This window comes from Micromys minutus, assembly GCF_963924665.1.
Source record: "Micromys minutus genome assembly, chromosome: 4".
Taxonomy (NCBI): domain Eukaryota; kingdom Metazoa; phylum Chordata; class Mammalia; order Rodentia; family Muridae; genus Micromys; species Micromys minutus.
This window is the reverse complement of record NC_137973.1, coordinates 64974072-64991050: the sequence shown is the minus strand read 5'-3', so window position 1 is coordinate 64991050 and position 16979 is coordinate 64974072. Positions and strand designations below refer to the sequence as shown.

Here is a 16979-nt window from a genome sequence, read left to right as displayed (position 1 = left end):
TCAGTTATTTGTAAGGGTTTGGCTCCTGGTAAATAGAACAGGGTTCAGTGGGTAACCACACCAAGGAGTATATAGGTCACACTGGACTTAATGGGTTATTAAATGTGGGGTGAATTTGGAGGGGTGGGAGATGGGGTTGGTATGAGAGGAGCTTGAAAAAAGAATTGGAATGAATATGACTAAGACATTGTACAAAGGTTGCAAAAATTTATAAAAATAAAAGCAAGCAAAAAAAAAAAAAAAAAAAAAAAAAAAAGAGGTGTCCCGTGAGAGGTGATGGGATCTCATGAGCCTTCATCTAGGGAATGGGATCTTGTCAACACACTTCCTATACCCACTGCATCCTCCACCAGCTTGCTTCTCTGCTGTGAGTGTCCCTCCGCATCAGATACCTGAGTCTGTGGTATGACAGACACTTTACCATGACACTTCCAGACTCTAAAGCTGTGAAATGATTAATTTTGTTCTTTAAAAATGACCCAGTCTCATATAGTGTGTTGGAACAGCACACATGTACAACAAACCTTGATAATGTCCAGACACCCATGTTCCTCAGCCAGAACTATTGTAGTATCGTCTACACAGCCTAAGAGAAAAGGAAAGCCACATGAGTAAACACTGATTTTTAATCTATCACAATACCTGGGGAAAATACAATGACAAAAATTTCCAAATATCATATAATATAGTTTTGGTCTCTAAGCTACTAAGGCTTTTTTTTTTTATCTGAAGAATTAACAGTCCTTACATGTTTGACAAGAGCACAGAGGCTTACCCACTCAGTTCAGTTGAGCATAGGTACTAAATTATAGCAACTTATGAAGGATATAAAAAAATTCAAGGATGTTTTAAAGGTATTGTGTTTTTTCATAGTTACAAGAATAATTTATTTTTATTACATGAGATCAGGGGAATGACCCTACGTATCTCTGGAGATATGAATTTAAAATTCAGTCTTTAGGCCTCACTTAACAGTGCCTCAAATTCCTTGACAGCTGCAGTGTCTAGTCTTTATAAGAAATTAATGAATCAGATAACAGTTTATGCGACTTAGTTAAGCTTCATTGCCTCCTTCCCATAGGTTTCATCCTTAGTGAACTGTTACTGAAATTCTAATGTGTCACTGCTTCATATAAAATGGTTCTATCAGTCTCTCTCCTTCATTACCATGCATTTAATTTATCTCACTCTGAATTAGATTACACATTTGTTATTATACATTTAAGTTATAATACATATGTTCACAGACCACACAAAGCTCAAGAAGAAGGAAGACCAAAGTGCAGATGCTTCAGTCCTTCTCAGAACGGAAAAAAATATCCACAAGAGGAAACACAAAGACAAAGTTTGAAGCAGAGACTGAAGGAAAAGCCATCCAGAGACTGCCCCACCTGGGGATACATCCCATATATAGCCACCAAACCCAGACAATAGTGCTGATGCCAAGAAATGCATGCTAACAGGAGCCTGATATAGCTGTTTCCTGAGAGGCTCTCCCAGAGCCTGACAAATACAGAGGTGGATGCTCTCAGCCGGCTATTAAACTGAGAACATGGTCCCCAATGGAGGAGTTAGAGAAAGGACTGAAGCAGCTGAAGGGGTTTCTAACCCCATAAGAACAACAATAACAACAAACCAGAGATCCCAGGGACTGAACCATTATCCAAAGAGTACAAATGGACAGACCCATGGCTCCAGCTGCACATGTAGCAGAGGTGGCCTTGTTAGGCATCAATGGGAGGAGAAGCCCTTGGTCCTGCCACGTCTTGATGTCCCAGTGTAGGGGAATGTCAGGATGGGGAGGTGGGAAGGAGTGGGTGGGTGGAGGGCACCCTCATAGAAGCAGGGGGAGGGAGATAGTATTGGGGGTTTATGGAAGGGAAACTGGGAAAGGGGATAACATTTGAAATGTAAATAAAATACATCCTATAAAAACAACAAGAACAAAAACAATACATATACAAGTTTTAGAGAGAAATGAACACTCCTCCTAGATTGTTTTTCAAGTACAACTAATCCCATTATAAAGGTAGCTCAAGGTTTAGAAATGGTCTTGTAAATACAGTTTTGTATTCTGTTAGTTTGATTATAGAAAATAGTTTTCTGGGCTTAATCATGGAATTGAGACTTCTTTTCAAGAAGGCTCAAGTTCCTTCCTGAATAAAGAAAACTGCTGCATGTTTTAAAAGTCATTCTTCATGATATTATCTGATGCTTACCTCATGAACAGCCTAAAGACGGGCACTTCACTGTTTCAGAGAGCACCCGATTCACATGACTGCTGTTTCTATACATTGTATTATGATAGAAAGATAACCAAATGCACGAAACTTACCCAAAGTAAGCAAAAATTTTAGTCTTTCAGAAATATCCAAGCTCTGAAACAATTTTCTCCCCTAAGTAAAATGGGAAAATAAATCCTTATTAATATTTAGAATTTTCTCCCTGTCCCAAGTATCTTTTGTACCATAATTAGAGCTGGTTTTATTGTCTATTTATTGTCTATTATTTAGGTTTATTATCATATTTTATTGATTTTTAAAAGAACAGCTTGACCAGGAAGAGCTATTAACATTCTTAAAAGAATTGTGTAATATTTACGGCATCAACATCTAATGATTGTTAGGTCCAAATGTAATTCCAAGTACTGAGGACTTCTGAGAACCACACATTATTGATTTTTTCTAGATCACCGACAGCATTGTTTAGGAAAAGACAGAGATGCCCTGGAAGTCTACCATGAAATCCTTGTTTGTCTTGCTCAGGTAACCTGTCCTCTCTACCCATAACCACGCTTAGCAGTTCGTCCTCTCAAGCAACTTCAGACTGGCATTCCATGTCTTGCAGTAGTAGCTCAGTTTTTGTGTTGTCTTTGTTGCTTTTGGAGCTGGGGACTAAGCCCAGGACTCAGGTCACCTGTACTAGATCAGTACAATTGCTAGAACAGCACGGCATCACCATGTTCCACCCACAGCCCTTCCTATACCATTAACTCAGTGGCTGGCCTCAAACTCGGTTCTCCAAAGCCCAAAAAAGTTGGATTACAGGTAGTTTTAGATACACATTACATTCAGTTGTTTCCTTGTCGGTTTGCCTCTGGAACCCCTGAACATGGATTTGGAAGTCAAAATTTTCATCTCCAAATATCATGTGTTGAACAATTGTATGTGTAAAAATTGGATTATTCTATCACAAAATAAATTAATTTTGTTGAATAAATTTACTGGACCTTTAGTTGGGAGTTTTCACCTCTTCTACACTTATTATCCTTAGGTTTGGTCTCCTCATTATGTCCTGGATTTCCTTGATGTTTTGGGTTAAGAGCTTTTTGATTTTTGCATTTTCTCTGACTGTTTTGTTAAGGATTTTTATGGTTTCTTCTGCCCAAGATTATCTCTTCCATCTCTTGTAGTTTGTTGGTGATGCTTGTGTCTATGACTCCTGACCTCTCTCCTAGGTTTCCTATCTCCTTTCTTTGTGTTTTCTCTATTACTTCTATTTCCATTTTTAGATCCTGGATGGTTTTGTCAATTCCTTCAACTGTTTGCTTGTGTTTTCCTGTGTTTCTCTAAGGGCTTCTGCTTGTTTAGTTGTGTTATCCTGTATTTCATGCTCTTCTCAAGGCCCTTCATCATCAACATGAGGTATGATTTTAAGTCCAAATCTTGTTTTTCTGGTATGTTGGGATATCCACTACTTGCTGTAGTGGGATAGCAGGGTTCTGATGTTACCAGATTGTCTTGGTTTCTATTGCTTAGGTTCTTTTAGATTCTTCTACTTGACTCTTGCCATCTTGTTATCTTTGATGTTAGTTGATCTTGTCTCTAATTGGAGCTTGTCTCTCCTGTGCGTCTGTGGGCTTCAGAGAGAGATTGGTCCTGAGTGCTCAGCTCTCTACGGGCAGGTTATGAGTTCCAATGGTGATGGGCTCTAGCTCTGGGAACAGATGGAGGCCAGAAGGGTCCAGAACCAAGTAGTACTGTGATACCTATCCCCTGAGAAGTTCTTAGTGGTCTCTTCCCAGATAGTCAGTAGAGAGAAAGTGGGGCTCACCCATAGCCTCAGGAGGGAGAGTGCTCCTGAGTCTCCTTTGGGTATTCTGAGTTAAAATATTCTTAATATTTCAAGATCAAGATTACCAGAGATAGCAGTGGGAAAAAAACCAGTTGCTTTTTTCATGATTTTTAGGTTTCTCCATTTGTCAGAAGCACGGGGTAGCCTATTATGAAGCTCTCATCAGGCCCATACTTTATATAACCTAATACAACTCTCTCCATTTAGCAGGTAAAGTCTTCTGGAATATGGTTCCAATGTATATTTTTATGCAGCTGCTACTCGTCCGCTACAATACCCACAGATATAACGCTATAACTAAGTAAGAATATATGCCCTTCTGCACTGGACATTTGGACTAGCATTATTTTCTCAAAACTGTAATTTTAATGCTGTGCTTCTCACAGTTCTGCATATTCATTTCACTGGCATTCCTAAATGTTAATTTTGTAAATTAAGTAACTTAAAATTCAATTTTTTGGAATTATGTTTGAATTGGTCCATGCCTGCATTATTTACTACTAGGAAAAATAGGCACTGCCATTCCCACTGTGATTTTCACAGGAAAACATTCGTTTCTGCCAACTGTAGGTTTTAAGATTTTTTTTTTCTATAACAGCTATGAAGCTTGCCAAAGAACTTTAATACTGTAGCTTTCAGAAAGCTGATCAGGCACACATCTGCAGAACTCTTTGCTGGAGTATATCTTAGAGAGCTAGGCCGCTATGTGCTGCAGTTTTTCAGCTTTTAGAAATATAAACTTTAGAAGCCTGCTACACTGGCTGACAGCAACATGAAGTCATTATACATCGCCTTACCTTTGATAAGTACCTGTCAGTGTCACAGTATATTATTTACTATCTTCTAAGGGTCATTGTACAGTTTCCAGGTATTTTTACTTTTGTTCTTTTTATGTGTTCTTATTTTTCCCATTTAAAAGAAACTGTACTTCCAAAAGAAGGGCATTATTCTCTAATTTTGATACTTCCGTTATTCAGATGTTAGAACATCTGGCTACACCTTCCTTTCCTTTTAACTTTTAATATATAAAATCTCTTTAACCTTTTTTTTTTAATTATACAGTACATTTTTGTCAGTACTTTTTTCAGATTTTAAAATAATTTTTAAATAAAACTGTATGAATACATTTGTTATTTAGTACTCAATTTTTATAAAGGTTTGATAGTATGCATTGAAAACTTAATAGTTACAATGAGCATAAATTACATGTAAAACAAGATGTAACAAGAAAATACTCAAAGATTTCTTGTTGTATAAAGATTTTTTTGTTTTGTTTTGTATTGTTTTCTTTATTTCTTGGACTTCATACAGTCTGTGAGTTGTTTCTGGGGCAGTGCGAGCCTCTAGGGTTAGCATCCCATTATCAGTGATTGCATATTATGTCTGTTCTTTTGTGACTGGTTTATCTCACTCAGAATGATATTCTCTAGATGCAGCCACTTTCTTAAGAATTTGGTCAAGTCATTGTTTCTGGTGGCTGAGTAGTAAGTATTCCATTGTGTAAATGTACCACAATTTTTGTATCCATTCATCTTCTGAAGGACATCTGGGTTCTTTCCAGCTTCTGGCTATTATAAATAGAGCTGCTATGAACATTGTGGTGCATATATCTTTGTAGTGTACTAAGGTGTCTCTGGGGTATATGCCCAGAAGTGGAATAGCTGGGTCTTCAGGTAGTATTATGTCCAATTTTCTGAGGTATCGCCAGACTGATTTCCAGAGTGGTTGTATTAGTTTGCAACCCCACCAACAGTGGAGAAGTGTTCCTCTTTCTCCACAACCTTGCCAGCATCTGTTGTCATCTGAGTTTTGGATATTGGCCAATCTGACTGGTGTGAAGAGGAATCTCAGGGTTATTTTGATTTGCATTTCCCTGATGGCTAAGGATGTCGAGTACTTCCTCAGATATTTCTCAGCCATTCGATATTCCTCAACTGAGAACGTTTTGTTTAGCTCTGTACCCCATTTTTTAATAGGGTTATTTGATTCTCTGGTGTCTAGCTTTTTGAGTTCTTTGTATACCTTGGATATTAGGCCTCTATCTAATGTGGAGTTGGTAAAAATCTTTTCCCATTCTGTTGGCTGCCATTTTGTTTTCTTGACAATTTCCTTAGCCTTATAGAAACTTTGCAATCTCATTAAGTCCCATTTGTTAATCTTTGACCTTAGAGCTTGAGACATTGGTGTTTTGTTCAGAAAATTTTCTCCTGTGCCTATATGTTCTAAAGTTTTCCCTACTTTCTCATCTAATAGTTTCAGTGTATCTGGTTTAATGTGAAGATCTTTGATCCACTTACACTTGAGTTTTGTACAAGGAGATAAGAACGGGTCTATTTTCATTCTTCTGCATGCTGAGTGCCAGTTGGACCAGCACCATTTGTTGAATAGGCTGTCCTTTTTCCATTGAATGTTTACGGCTCCTTTGTCAAAAATCAGGTGACCATATATGTGAGGGCTCATTTCTGGATCTTCTATTCTATTCCAATGATCCACATGCCTATTTCTGTACCAGTACCATGCAGTTTTCAGCACAATTGCCTTGTAATATAGCTTGAGGTCAGGGATAGTGATTCCCTCAGATGTTTTCTTGTTGTTGAGGATAGATTTCGATATTCTAGGTCTTTTGTTGTTCCATATGAAATTGCACATTGATCTTTCCAATTCCATGAAGAACTGTGTTAGAATTTTGATGGGGATTGTGTTGAATCTGTACATTGCTTTTGGTAGAATGGCCATTTCTAAAATGTTGATCTTTCCAATCCATGAGCATAGGAGATCTTTTCATTTTATGAGATCCTCCTTAATTTCCTTCTTTAGAGGTTTGAAGTTCTTGTCATACAGGTCATTCACTTGCTTAGTTAGAGTCACACCAAGGTATTTCATAGTTTTTGTGACAATTGTGAAGGGTGCCTTTTCCCTAATTTCTTTCTCCACATGTTTGTCCTTTGAGTATAGGAAGGCTACTGATTTGTTTGAGTTGATTTTGTATCCAGCCACTTTGCTGAACTTGTTTATCAGCTGTAGGAGTTCTCTGGTAAAGTCTTTGGGGTCACTTAAGTACACTATCATGTCATCGGCAAAGAGTGATGTTTTTATCTCTTCCTTTCCGATTTGTATCCCCTTGATCTCCTTTTGCTGTCTAATTGCTCCAGCCAGGACTTCCAGTACTATGTTTAATAGGTAGGGGGAGAATGGGCAGCCTTGTTGAGTCCCTGATTTTAGTGCGATTGCTTCAAGTTTCCCACCGTTAAGTTTGATGTTGGCTGTTGGTTTGCTGTATATTGCTTTTATTATGTTTAAGTATGGACCTTGGATTCCTGTTCTTTCCAGGACTTTTAACATGAAGGGGTGTTGGATTTTGTCAAATGTTTTCTCACCATCTAGTGAGATGACCATGTGATTTTGTTCTTTAAGTTTGTTTATATGGTGGATTACGTTGATGGACTTCCTTATATTAAACCATCCCTGCATCCCAGGGATGAAGCCTACTTGGTCATGATGAATGATCGTTTTGATGTGTTCTTGGATTCGGTTTGCAAGGATTTTGTTGAGTATTTTTGCGTCAATGTTCATAAGTGAGATTGGTCTGAAGTTCTCTTTCCTTTTAGGGTCTTTGTGTAGTTTAGGTACGAGGGCTATTGTAGACTCAAAAAATGAGTTGGGTAGTATTCCATCTGATTCTATCTTTTGGAATAGTTTGGAGAGTATTGGTGTTATATCCGCAATAAATGTCTGATAAAATTCTGCACTGAACCCATCTGGACCTGGGCTTTTTTTGGTTGGGAGGCTTTTGATGACTTCTTCTATTTCTTTAGGTGTTATAGGGTTATTTAGATGATTTACTTGGTCCTGGTTTAACTTTGGGATCTTGTATCTGTGTAAGAATTCGTCCATTTCCTCCAGATTTTCCAATTTTGTGGAATATAAGTTTTTGTAGTAGGATCTGATGATTTCTTGAATTTCCTCAGTTTCAGTTGTTATGTCTCCACTTTCCTTTCTGATTTTGTTAATTTGTATACTCTCTCTTTATCCTCTAGTTAGTCTGGCTAGGGGTTTATCAATCTTGTTGATTTTCTCAAAGAACCAACTCTTGGTTTTTTTGATTTTTTCAATGGTTCTTTTTGTTTTTATTTGGTATATTTCTGCCCTAATTTTATTTCTTGTCATCTACTCTTCTTGGGTATATCTGCTTCCTTTAGTTCTAGGGCTTTCAGCTGTGCTGTCAGGTTGATGATGTAAGGTCTCTCCAGTTCTTTTTGGAAGCACTTAGGGCTATGAGTTTTCCTTTCAGTACTGCTTTCATTGCATCCCATAAGTTTGGGTATGTTGTGTTTTCGTTTTCGTTGAATTCTAGAAAGTCCTTAATTTCTTTCTTTATTTCTTCTTTGACCCTGCTATCGTTTAACAGAGCGTTGTTTAGTTTCCATGTGTACTTAGGCTTTTTGTTGTCTTTGTTGTTGTTAAAGACCAGCCGTAGACCAGGGTGATCTGAGAGGATGCATGGGAGTATTTCAATCTTCTTATATCGATGGAGGCTCGTTCTGTGTCCAATTATGTGGTCAATTTTCGAGAAGGTGCCATGGGGTGCTGAGAAGAAGGTGTATTCTTTTACTTTAGGATAATATGTTCTGTATGTATCTATTAATTCTAGTTGGTTCAAAGTCTCTGCTAGTTTTGCAGTGTCCTTGTTCAGTTTCTGTTTCCATGATCTGTCCATTGGTGAGAGTGGGGTATTAAAGTCTCCCACTATTATTGTGTGGGGTGAAATGCATTTTTTGAGCTTTAGTAGGGTTTCTTTTATGAATGTGGGTGATATTTTATTTGGAGCATATATGTTAAGGATTGAGAGTTCCTCCTGATAGATTTCCCCGGTAATGAGTAAAAAGTGTCCTTCCTTATATTTTTTGATAACTTTTGGTTGGAAATTTACTTTATTTGATATTAGAATAGCCACTCCAGCTTGCTTCTTGGGGCTGTTTGCTTGGAAGTTTTTTTCCCACCCTTTTACTCTGAGATAGTGTCTGTCTTTGTCTCTGAGATGAGTTTCCTGTATGCAGCAAAAGGCTGGGTTTTGTTTATGTATCCAGTCTGATAGCCTATGTCTTTTTATTGGGGAGTTGAGTCCATTTATGTTAATAGATATCAAGGAATAGTTGTTTCTGTTTCCTGCTATTATTGCTTTTGTGGGTTGAGTTGTGTCTGTGTCTTTTTCTTCTTTTGATTTTCTTGTTTAGGAGTTTTCTTGTTTTTACTAGGATGTATTTTCCCTCATTGTATTTGGTTTTCCACCTATAATTCGTTGTAGTGCTGGGTTTGTGTTCAGATATTGTGTAAATTTTGATTTGTCTTGAAATATCTTCATCTCTCCATCTATGGTGATTGATAGTTTTGCTGGATATAGCAGCTTGGGCTGGCACTTGTGCTCTCTTAGGGTCTGCATGATGTCTGTCCAGGCTCTTCTAGCTTTCATTGTCTCTGTTGAGAAATCGGGTGTGATTCTGATTGGCCTGCCTTTATATGTTACCTGACCTTTTTCCTTTACTGCTTTTAGTATTCTTTCTTTGCTTTGGGCACTTGGTGTTTTGACTATTATGTGTCGGGAGGTATTTCTTTTCTGGTCCAACCTATTTGGAGTTCTGAAGGCTTTTTTTATGCTCGTGGTCATCTCATTCTTGAGGGTAGGGAAGTTTTCTTCTACGATTTTGTTGAAGATATTTACTGTGCCTCTTAGTTGATACTCTTCTCCCTCTTCTATTCCTATTATCCTTAGGTTCGGTCTTCTCATTGTGTCTTGGATTTCCTGGACATTTTGGGTTAGGAACTTTTTGTTTTTTGCATCTTCTCTGGCTGTTTTGTCTATGTTTACAATGTTGTCTTCTGCCCCCGAGATTCTCTCTTCGATCTCTTGTAATCTATTGGATATGCTTGCTTCTGTGACTCCTGATTTCTTTTTTTGGTGTTCTGCCTCTAGGGTTATCTCTTTTAGTGTTTTCTTTATTGTGTCAATTTCCGTTTTAATTTCCCTCTTCCATTCCTTCATTTCTTTGGTTCTGTTTTCCTCTAGTTCTTTGAGTTCTTTGAGTGTTTTTCTTGTTTCCTCTTTAAAACCTTCTGAATCTTTTTGCTTTTCCTCCCGTTCTTGTTTAAGTATCTCTATCAGCATCTTGAGGTATGATTTCAGGTCTGCGTCTTCTTTTTTCTGGAGTGTTTGGAATTCCGATGTTTGCTGTTATGGGAGAGCTGGGTTCTGATGTTGCCAGGTTGTCTTGGTTCCCTTGGGATATACTCTTTCGCTTTCCTCTTGCCATTTTGTTGTTAGTGATATGTTCTCACCTTTCCCTTGTATCTGGTCTGTGTCCCTGGATCTCCACTGGTCCAGGTGGCAGATGGGCCTAGCCCTGTTCTATGCCTCAGAGTCGCCGGGTGGGAGCAGAGGTTCCAAAGTTCTGTTCCTGGTCCCCGATCAGGCAGGTCATTGGGTGCGCCCCGCGTGCGCACTCTGCAGAGATCTCTCAGCTCCCCGGCCGCCCAGATCTCCCACTTACCAGTCTCTCAACCTTAGGAGCTAGTGGTCCGCGTGGCAGATGGGCCGGGCTCTGCTCCGCTCCCTGAAGTCGCTGCCGGGTGGAAACAGAAGTTCCAAAGTTCTGTTCCTGGTCCCTGGATCAGGCAGGTCGGAGGGCGCGCTCCGTGTGCGCACTCCGCAGAGATCTCTTTGCTCCCTGGCCGCCCATATCTCCCACTCACCCATTTCTCAACCCCTAGGGGCTGGAGGTCTGTGTGGCAGATGGGCCGGGCTCTGTTCTGCACTCTGAAGTCGCCGCCGGGTGGAAACAGAAGTTCCAAAGTTCTGTTCCTGGTCCCAGTTTTTCAGCCCTCGGAGCTGGCGGTTCCAACTTTTAATATATGAAATCTCTTTAACCTTTTGTACAAATGCTTTTGGGAGGATTTCTAATGTTTATCCACTTTTAGTTTTTCCAGTTTCCTAGAATTCATTACATTCTTTGTTTTAATAATTGCATATATTTCATTCAAACTTTGTGTTTTCTTGATAGTGCATATAATTTCTTAATAAACTTATTTACCTTGTGTTTTAAAAAACGTGGTTTTATTTTAGTTTGAATTTTATATACCCTGCATTGGCTGTTTCTTTCTTATTGTGGGTATTAACTGTAAGTGGTTATTATGTGTTTTCAGCAACACCACAACACTCTTGCACACATGTCAGCGTGGGAACTTCTCATTGCAGCTCAACTACACGTTTAGTGGCAGAGACGATGCCTCCTAGCAGTTTGGTTTTGATACAGCTTTCCATTTAGTTAAAAAAAATTCCTACTACACAAAAAATACCATTTGCTAGTTGCCACTATGGTATCCACTTATAGCTTAATATTTCCCATAAAATTCTAGGTGTTGAGTTACTCAGAATATTTAAACTTATATGTAGCCTGTCACCCTTACATGGTGATGCCCAAACTCATGGACATAACCAATTGACATAAAACTCCTATATAAAAATTAAAGTTTCCGTGTATTGAATTCATCGAACTCTGTATCCTTCAAACTTTTTAGACTGTAATATAATTATGAGCTCTAATATAATGTCTATTTATAACTAGTCAATTTGTACAGCAAAGTACTTCATTACTATGCAAACTTTCTCTCTAAAAATCAAATTCTAATGATCACACAATTTATTTTATTAATTTAATATTTCTTATACATACCACACAGAGCTCAAATAAAATTATCCCAAGAGACCATACATCTGATTTAGGGCCGGAAGGCAATGGTTTTTCACTTGGTACATGATCAGTAGTTTTGAAAAGTCCTTGTGCAATTACCTCAGGTGCCAGATATGAGGGATACCTGTAACACATGTGAAAATAACAAATAATCACAATGAACCACAATGGTGACAGAGACAGCAGCGTTCTTGTAATTAATGCACGAAAGGTAAAAATCCCACACATGATTAAACACAGTAATTACTAGAGAGAATCTTGAACTGATCATTGAAATATAGGCCTTTATATCTAGGAATTGAAACTGCACACAGGGGTCTTAAACCATCTTAAAAACGCTGTGTCTGCAGCATGTTTGCTTTCTTGCCATACTGCCATTACAGCAGCCTCGGGGCTTCCTCCTTCCCCCTTACAGTCAGGCTTCTGTTAAGAGTGAACTGTTTTATCTGAACTTTGAAACAGATATTAATTTCAACAGTGTCATCTTTTGCTCTGCTGTTGCTGTGATAAACACTGGCCAAAAGCAAGTTGGGAAGGAAAAGCTTATGCCATTTTACAATTAAGCTCCACCACTGAGAGAAGCCAGAGAAGCTCAAGCCTAAACTGAGGGAGGGTTCATGTGTAATGCTGCTCACTGGTTTGCTCAGATTGCTTTGCTTTTTTTATAGCAAGACCACATACTCAGGGGTGGTGCCACCACAGAGAGCTGGGCTTTCGCATATCAATTGTTAATCAAGAAAATTACCTCCAGAATTGCCTACAGGCAATCTGGTGGAGGCGATCATCAATAACAGATCTCTCTTCTCAGCTGACTTTAGCTGTGTCAAGTAGATAAAAATCTAACCGGTACAAATGACCCCTAGTCAACATGACATTCAAATACATCACTATTAAACTGTAACTTTACCTTTCTTGTTTGTCTAAGATCTCATGTTAAAATACAATATAAAACACTATAATTTTAAAAGTTCTACAGTATTTCAAGTTTTGAACATTTGTAGGTACATAGTTTCAGGGCTGAACTGTTAGTGGATAACCATTTAGTGTGCTCTTTTTTGGGAAAGACTAGTTTGTCTTCCAGGATAGTTGTTTGTGGTCTTGGGTGTAGGGGTGAGATTTGCTGAGCTTGCCTCCTTCGTTTCAGCATTTCTTCTGGAGTTGTCCGTTCAAGCCATGTTTAGACAGCCTGTTGGTGAAACTTCATGGATGTTGCATATGGACAGAGTAGGCTATATTTATGTATTAAGAACATACACATTGTGCATACACAAACACACATACATATGTAGCAAAATTAAAGAGAGGTCATGATTTTGAAAAATATTGGGTTGGGGGCATATAAGAGAGTTTGGAGGGAGGAAAGGAAAGGGAAGTAATTGTAATCATACACTTTAAAAATTTTAAAACTTCAAACATTTTAAAAGTTCAGTATTTTAAAAAGACTGCATCCTTCCACCAACTCGTCCAACTGACAAACCTCTGCGACTGCCCCTCCAGGATGTCTACAAAATTGGCAGTATTGGAACTGTCCCCGTGGGCCGAGTGGAAACTGGTGTTCTCAAACCAGGCATGGTGGTTACCTTTGCTCCAGTCAATGTAACAACTGAAGTCAAGTCTGTTGAAATGCACCATGAAGCTTTGAGTGAAGCTCTTCCTGGGGACAATGTGGGCTTCAATGTAAAGAACGTGTCTGTCAAAGATGTTAGGCGTGGCAATGTTGCTGGTGACAGCAAAAATGACCCACCAATGGAAGCAGCTGGCTTCACTGCTCAGGTGATTATCCTGAACCATCCAGGCCAAATTAGTGCTGGCTGTGCTCCTGTCCTGGATTGTCACACAGCCCACATAGCATGCAAGTTTGCTGAGCTTAAAGAAAAGATAGATTGTTGTTCTGGTAAGAAGCTGGAAGATGGCCCCGAATTCTTGAAGTCTGGTGATGCTGCCATTGTTGGTATGGTCCCTGGCAAGCCCATGTGTGTTGAGAGCTTCTCTGACTATCCTCCACTGGGTCGTTTTGCTGTTTGTGACATGAGGTAGAAAGTTGCTGTGGGTGTCATCAAAGCTGTGGACAAGAAGGCTGCTGGAGCTGGCAAAGTCACCAAGTCTGCCCAGAAAGCTCAGAAGGCTAAATGAATATTACCCCTAATAACCTGCCACCCCAGTCTTAATCAGTGGTGGAATAATGGTCTCAGAACTGTTTGTCTCAATTGGCCATTTAAGTTTAATAGTAAAAGACTGGTTAATGATAACAATGCATCGCAAAACCTTCAGAAGGAAAGAATGTTTTGTGGACCATTTTTTTTTTGTGTGTGTGTGTGTGGCAGTTTTAAGTTATTAGTTTTCAAAATCAGTACTTTTTAATGGAAACAACTCGACCAAAAATCTGTCACAGAATTTTGAGACCCATTAAAACAAGCTTAATGAGAAAAAAAAATCAAGCATCATTTTAAGACTTGAGAATCTCTCAACTGTGGGTTTCCATAAAATAATAGTTAAGTTAAATGCTTATTCAAAGGGGGAGGAACCAGGAAAGAGTCATAATCAGATTCAAGCAAAACAGAATTCAACATTATAAATATCTAACTATCCAAGAATACTATGAACCTAGAGTGGAATTATTAGGCACAATACGTAGGCACTTTCTAGTTTAGTATCACATGTATATGTGTGTGGTTTTTCAAGTTTACACATGAGCACCATAATCTGGATTTTTTCCCCTTCATTTACATTATTTTACAACAATAACTCTAGGCAAAATACATGTACATACATGTGACATCCCCTCATACTATCATTGCCAGAGTTCATATTTATAAGTAAAATACAACTCATTCAAGTCTGGATATACACCTTGAACAAAACTAGTTTATTAAATTGTTAAATAATTATTCATCATGATGACATAAATACTACTAATACACACACACACACACACACACACACACACACACACACACACACACAATATTTGTCCTCAGATGATAATGCTGCTTTTCTAAGTGAATATGTGGAGTGTGTAGAAATGGCTAGAGTCTAATGAAAAAGTACATTTGTGGTCCACTCTTTGATCTGTGCTTTTTTATGATGGCCTTGCACACACCATGAAACTGCCCACAGGCCTGTGCTTTCTTCTTCAGTAGGAAGGAATGCAATGTCCTCCACATACCTGTGAATACTAATACATAAGGATGCTCTACCCACGTGGACCTGACACAGACCCAGTGCTGGACTTTCCTCATTGTCATCACTCTGCAACACTCAAAGGTAAACTATTGATTCCAACACATTATTCAAATCATAGTATAGTTAATGAAAAGTTATGCAAAACTACAATTAAATTGGCATGTCCAAAAATTTTGGACAGACACAAAGAAGTTACCTTTGCTCTAAATATTCTGGGTCCCCTTTAACCAGACAGAAATTCATAAAGAGCTTTAAACCAGTTCTTTAATGGGGGAGGGGGCATAATCTTTCAGTGACTTGCGTTTAAGTTTCTCATTTTAACACTCAACAGAAATTACTAGAACTTCACTTTGAACGTGGCTGGTCAGGTATTGCAAGTGGTTTTCATCATCTGCAGTTTAACAGGGCATTAAGCTACCGTCCAATCACAGTGAATGCCCACTCTCTAATTCTTTCCGATATTTAGAAGCAGATGGAAACACTTAAGTGCCTTAGTATCTGTCACTGGAGTCAGCCGTGCGCCTCTGATGGAAAGGCTCTTCCTGGCCTGGCTGTTTGATCACTTATTTTTATTTTTCCTGGCTAATGTTTCACACTTTGCTCTTTATACTTTCCAGTAAGACCCTTTGAAACTCAGACTTCAAAGCAAGCTGCCCTGAATGCTAAAACAAGACCCTGTCTACCAGAGTATGTAAAATTCAAAATAATTGATACACTTTAAGAAAACTCATTTCTATTTCACCAGAAACTAAGGAAACCTTAAATGTAATTTAAGAATCTTAAAGTAACTTTTGTTGTATTTTTAGTTTTCTTTCATAGATAACAGTCTTTCATAGTAACAGTCACATCTACCACCGCTCTTTACAACAAATGGTAATGGTCATTCAAGGCAGAAGCTTGAGCATAACTAAGAACCTTGATGAAAATTTAAAAAGTGTTAACTATTAGAATAACGTCTTTATGTTGTGAATAAAATTGTATCTTACCACTGAATTTATGTGGAATGTTAAGACTATGAATTTGCATAACGTAATAAATAGGCCATTTGTACAGAAAGTTCATCCATTTGAGAGTGAGTTGGTTGAGGACAACAACTACTGAAGTAGAGCAGAATGTGCTCAGCCAATGTTTCCTTACAGGCTAAAGTCTCCACAGCCTGGACCACACAGTGCGCTCAAGGTCCGCTCGGGACAATGGTACTAACAAAGGAGGCAGAAACAAAGAAGAAAACTAGAAGCTGGCATGATGGAGCGCGCCTTTAATTCCAGCACTCTGGAAGCAGAAACAGGTGGATCACAGTGAGTTTGAGGCCAGTCTATTCTACACAATGAATTCCATGGCAACCAAGGCTACAGAGAGAGAACCTATTTAAAAACTAAAAGAAAAAGAAAGAAAGAAAGAAACTACAATCTAAGTTTTTAGAATAAAGAGAAATATTTCAAAAATCTAAAAGATTTTAAGTAATATTCTACTTTAACATTGTCTTCATGCCTGCCTACCCAACTCCCAGTGCTAGCACGGTAGAACCGATTCTATGGGTGCCCAAGGAAAAACCACGTGAATACTATTCAAAACGCTGCAGGTGAGGGAGTGTGATGACCTGTTCTAGGTCAGGTAACAGCTCATTTTCATCACTGTTCTGAAGTGATGTTAAGAGAGGTCCTTACCTTGAAATGTAAGAGGAATGTTTCAGAGGATACAATACAATTATTGTATACAACAGTCTCTATCAGAAACATATATCTACATGTAGCATGAAATAAAGTTCCATTCATTTCACAGAGGGCAATGTAGATCTGGAATTTCACACCAGAAGCAATTAGTAAATAGACCTCTTTAAACATGCACTTCTATGGAGAATTTATCCCATTACCTCCAAAATCTACAATGAATTAACTTTAATTTAAAATGCTATTTAATCTTAGGTAACAAGGAATTAAATTAAAAAAAACATTAAGTTGAAAGTAAAACAAGCAG

The 16979-nt window shown here is 38.4% G+C and overlaps 1 protein-coding gene and 1 pseudogene across 2 annotated transcripts in view; one reads left to right on the top strand and one right to left on the bottom strand.

The window, feature by feature from the left end:
• Window positions 1-16979, bottom strand: part of TBCK (TBC1 domain containing kinase) — a gene marked incomplete at its 5' end in the record, with an annotated part of 140900 nt that overhangs the window by 102426 nt on the left and 21495 nt on the right. The window contains 3 exons of the mRNA XM_080915166.1: window positions 525-586; window positions 2336-2396; window positions 11802-11943. Coding sequence (XP_080771292.1) covers window positions 525-586; window positions 2336-2396; window positions 11802-11943 — 265 coding nt within the window. The remainder of the gene's footprint in view (window positions 1-524; window positions 587-2335; window positions 2397-11801; window positions 11944-16979) is intronic.
• On the top strand, window positions 11977-16947 carry LOC308419577 (elongation factor 1-alpha 1-like; annotated as a pseudogene). The gene is made up of 3 exons: window positions 11977-12058; window positions 13261-14124; window positions 16928-16947. The product of its transcript is annotated as an elongation factor 1-alpha 1-like (transcript).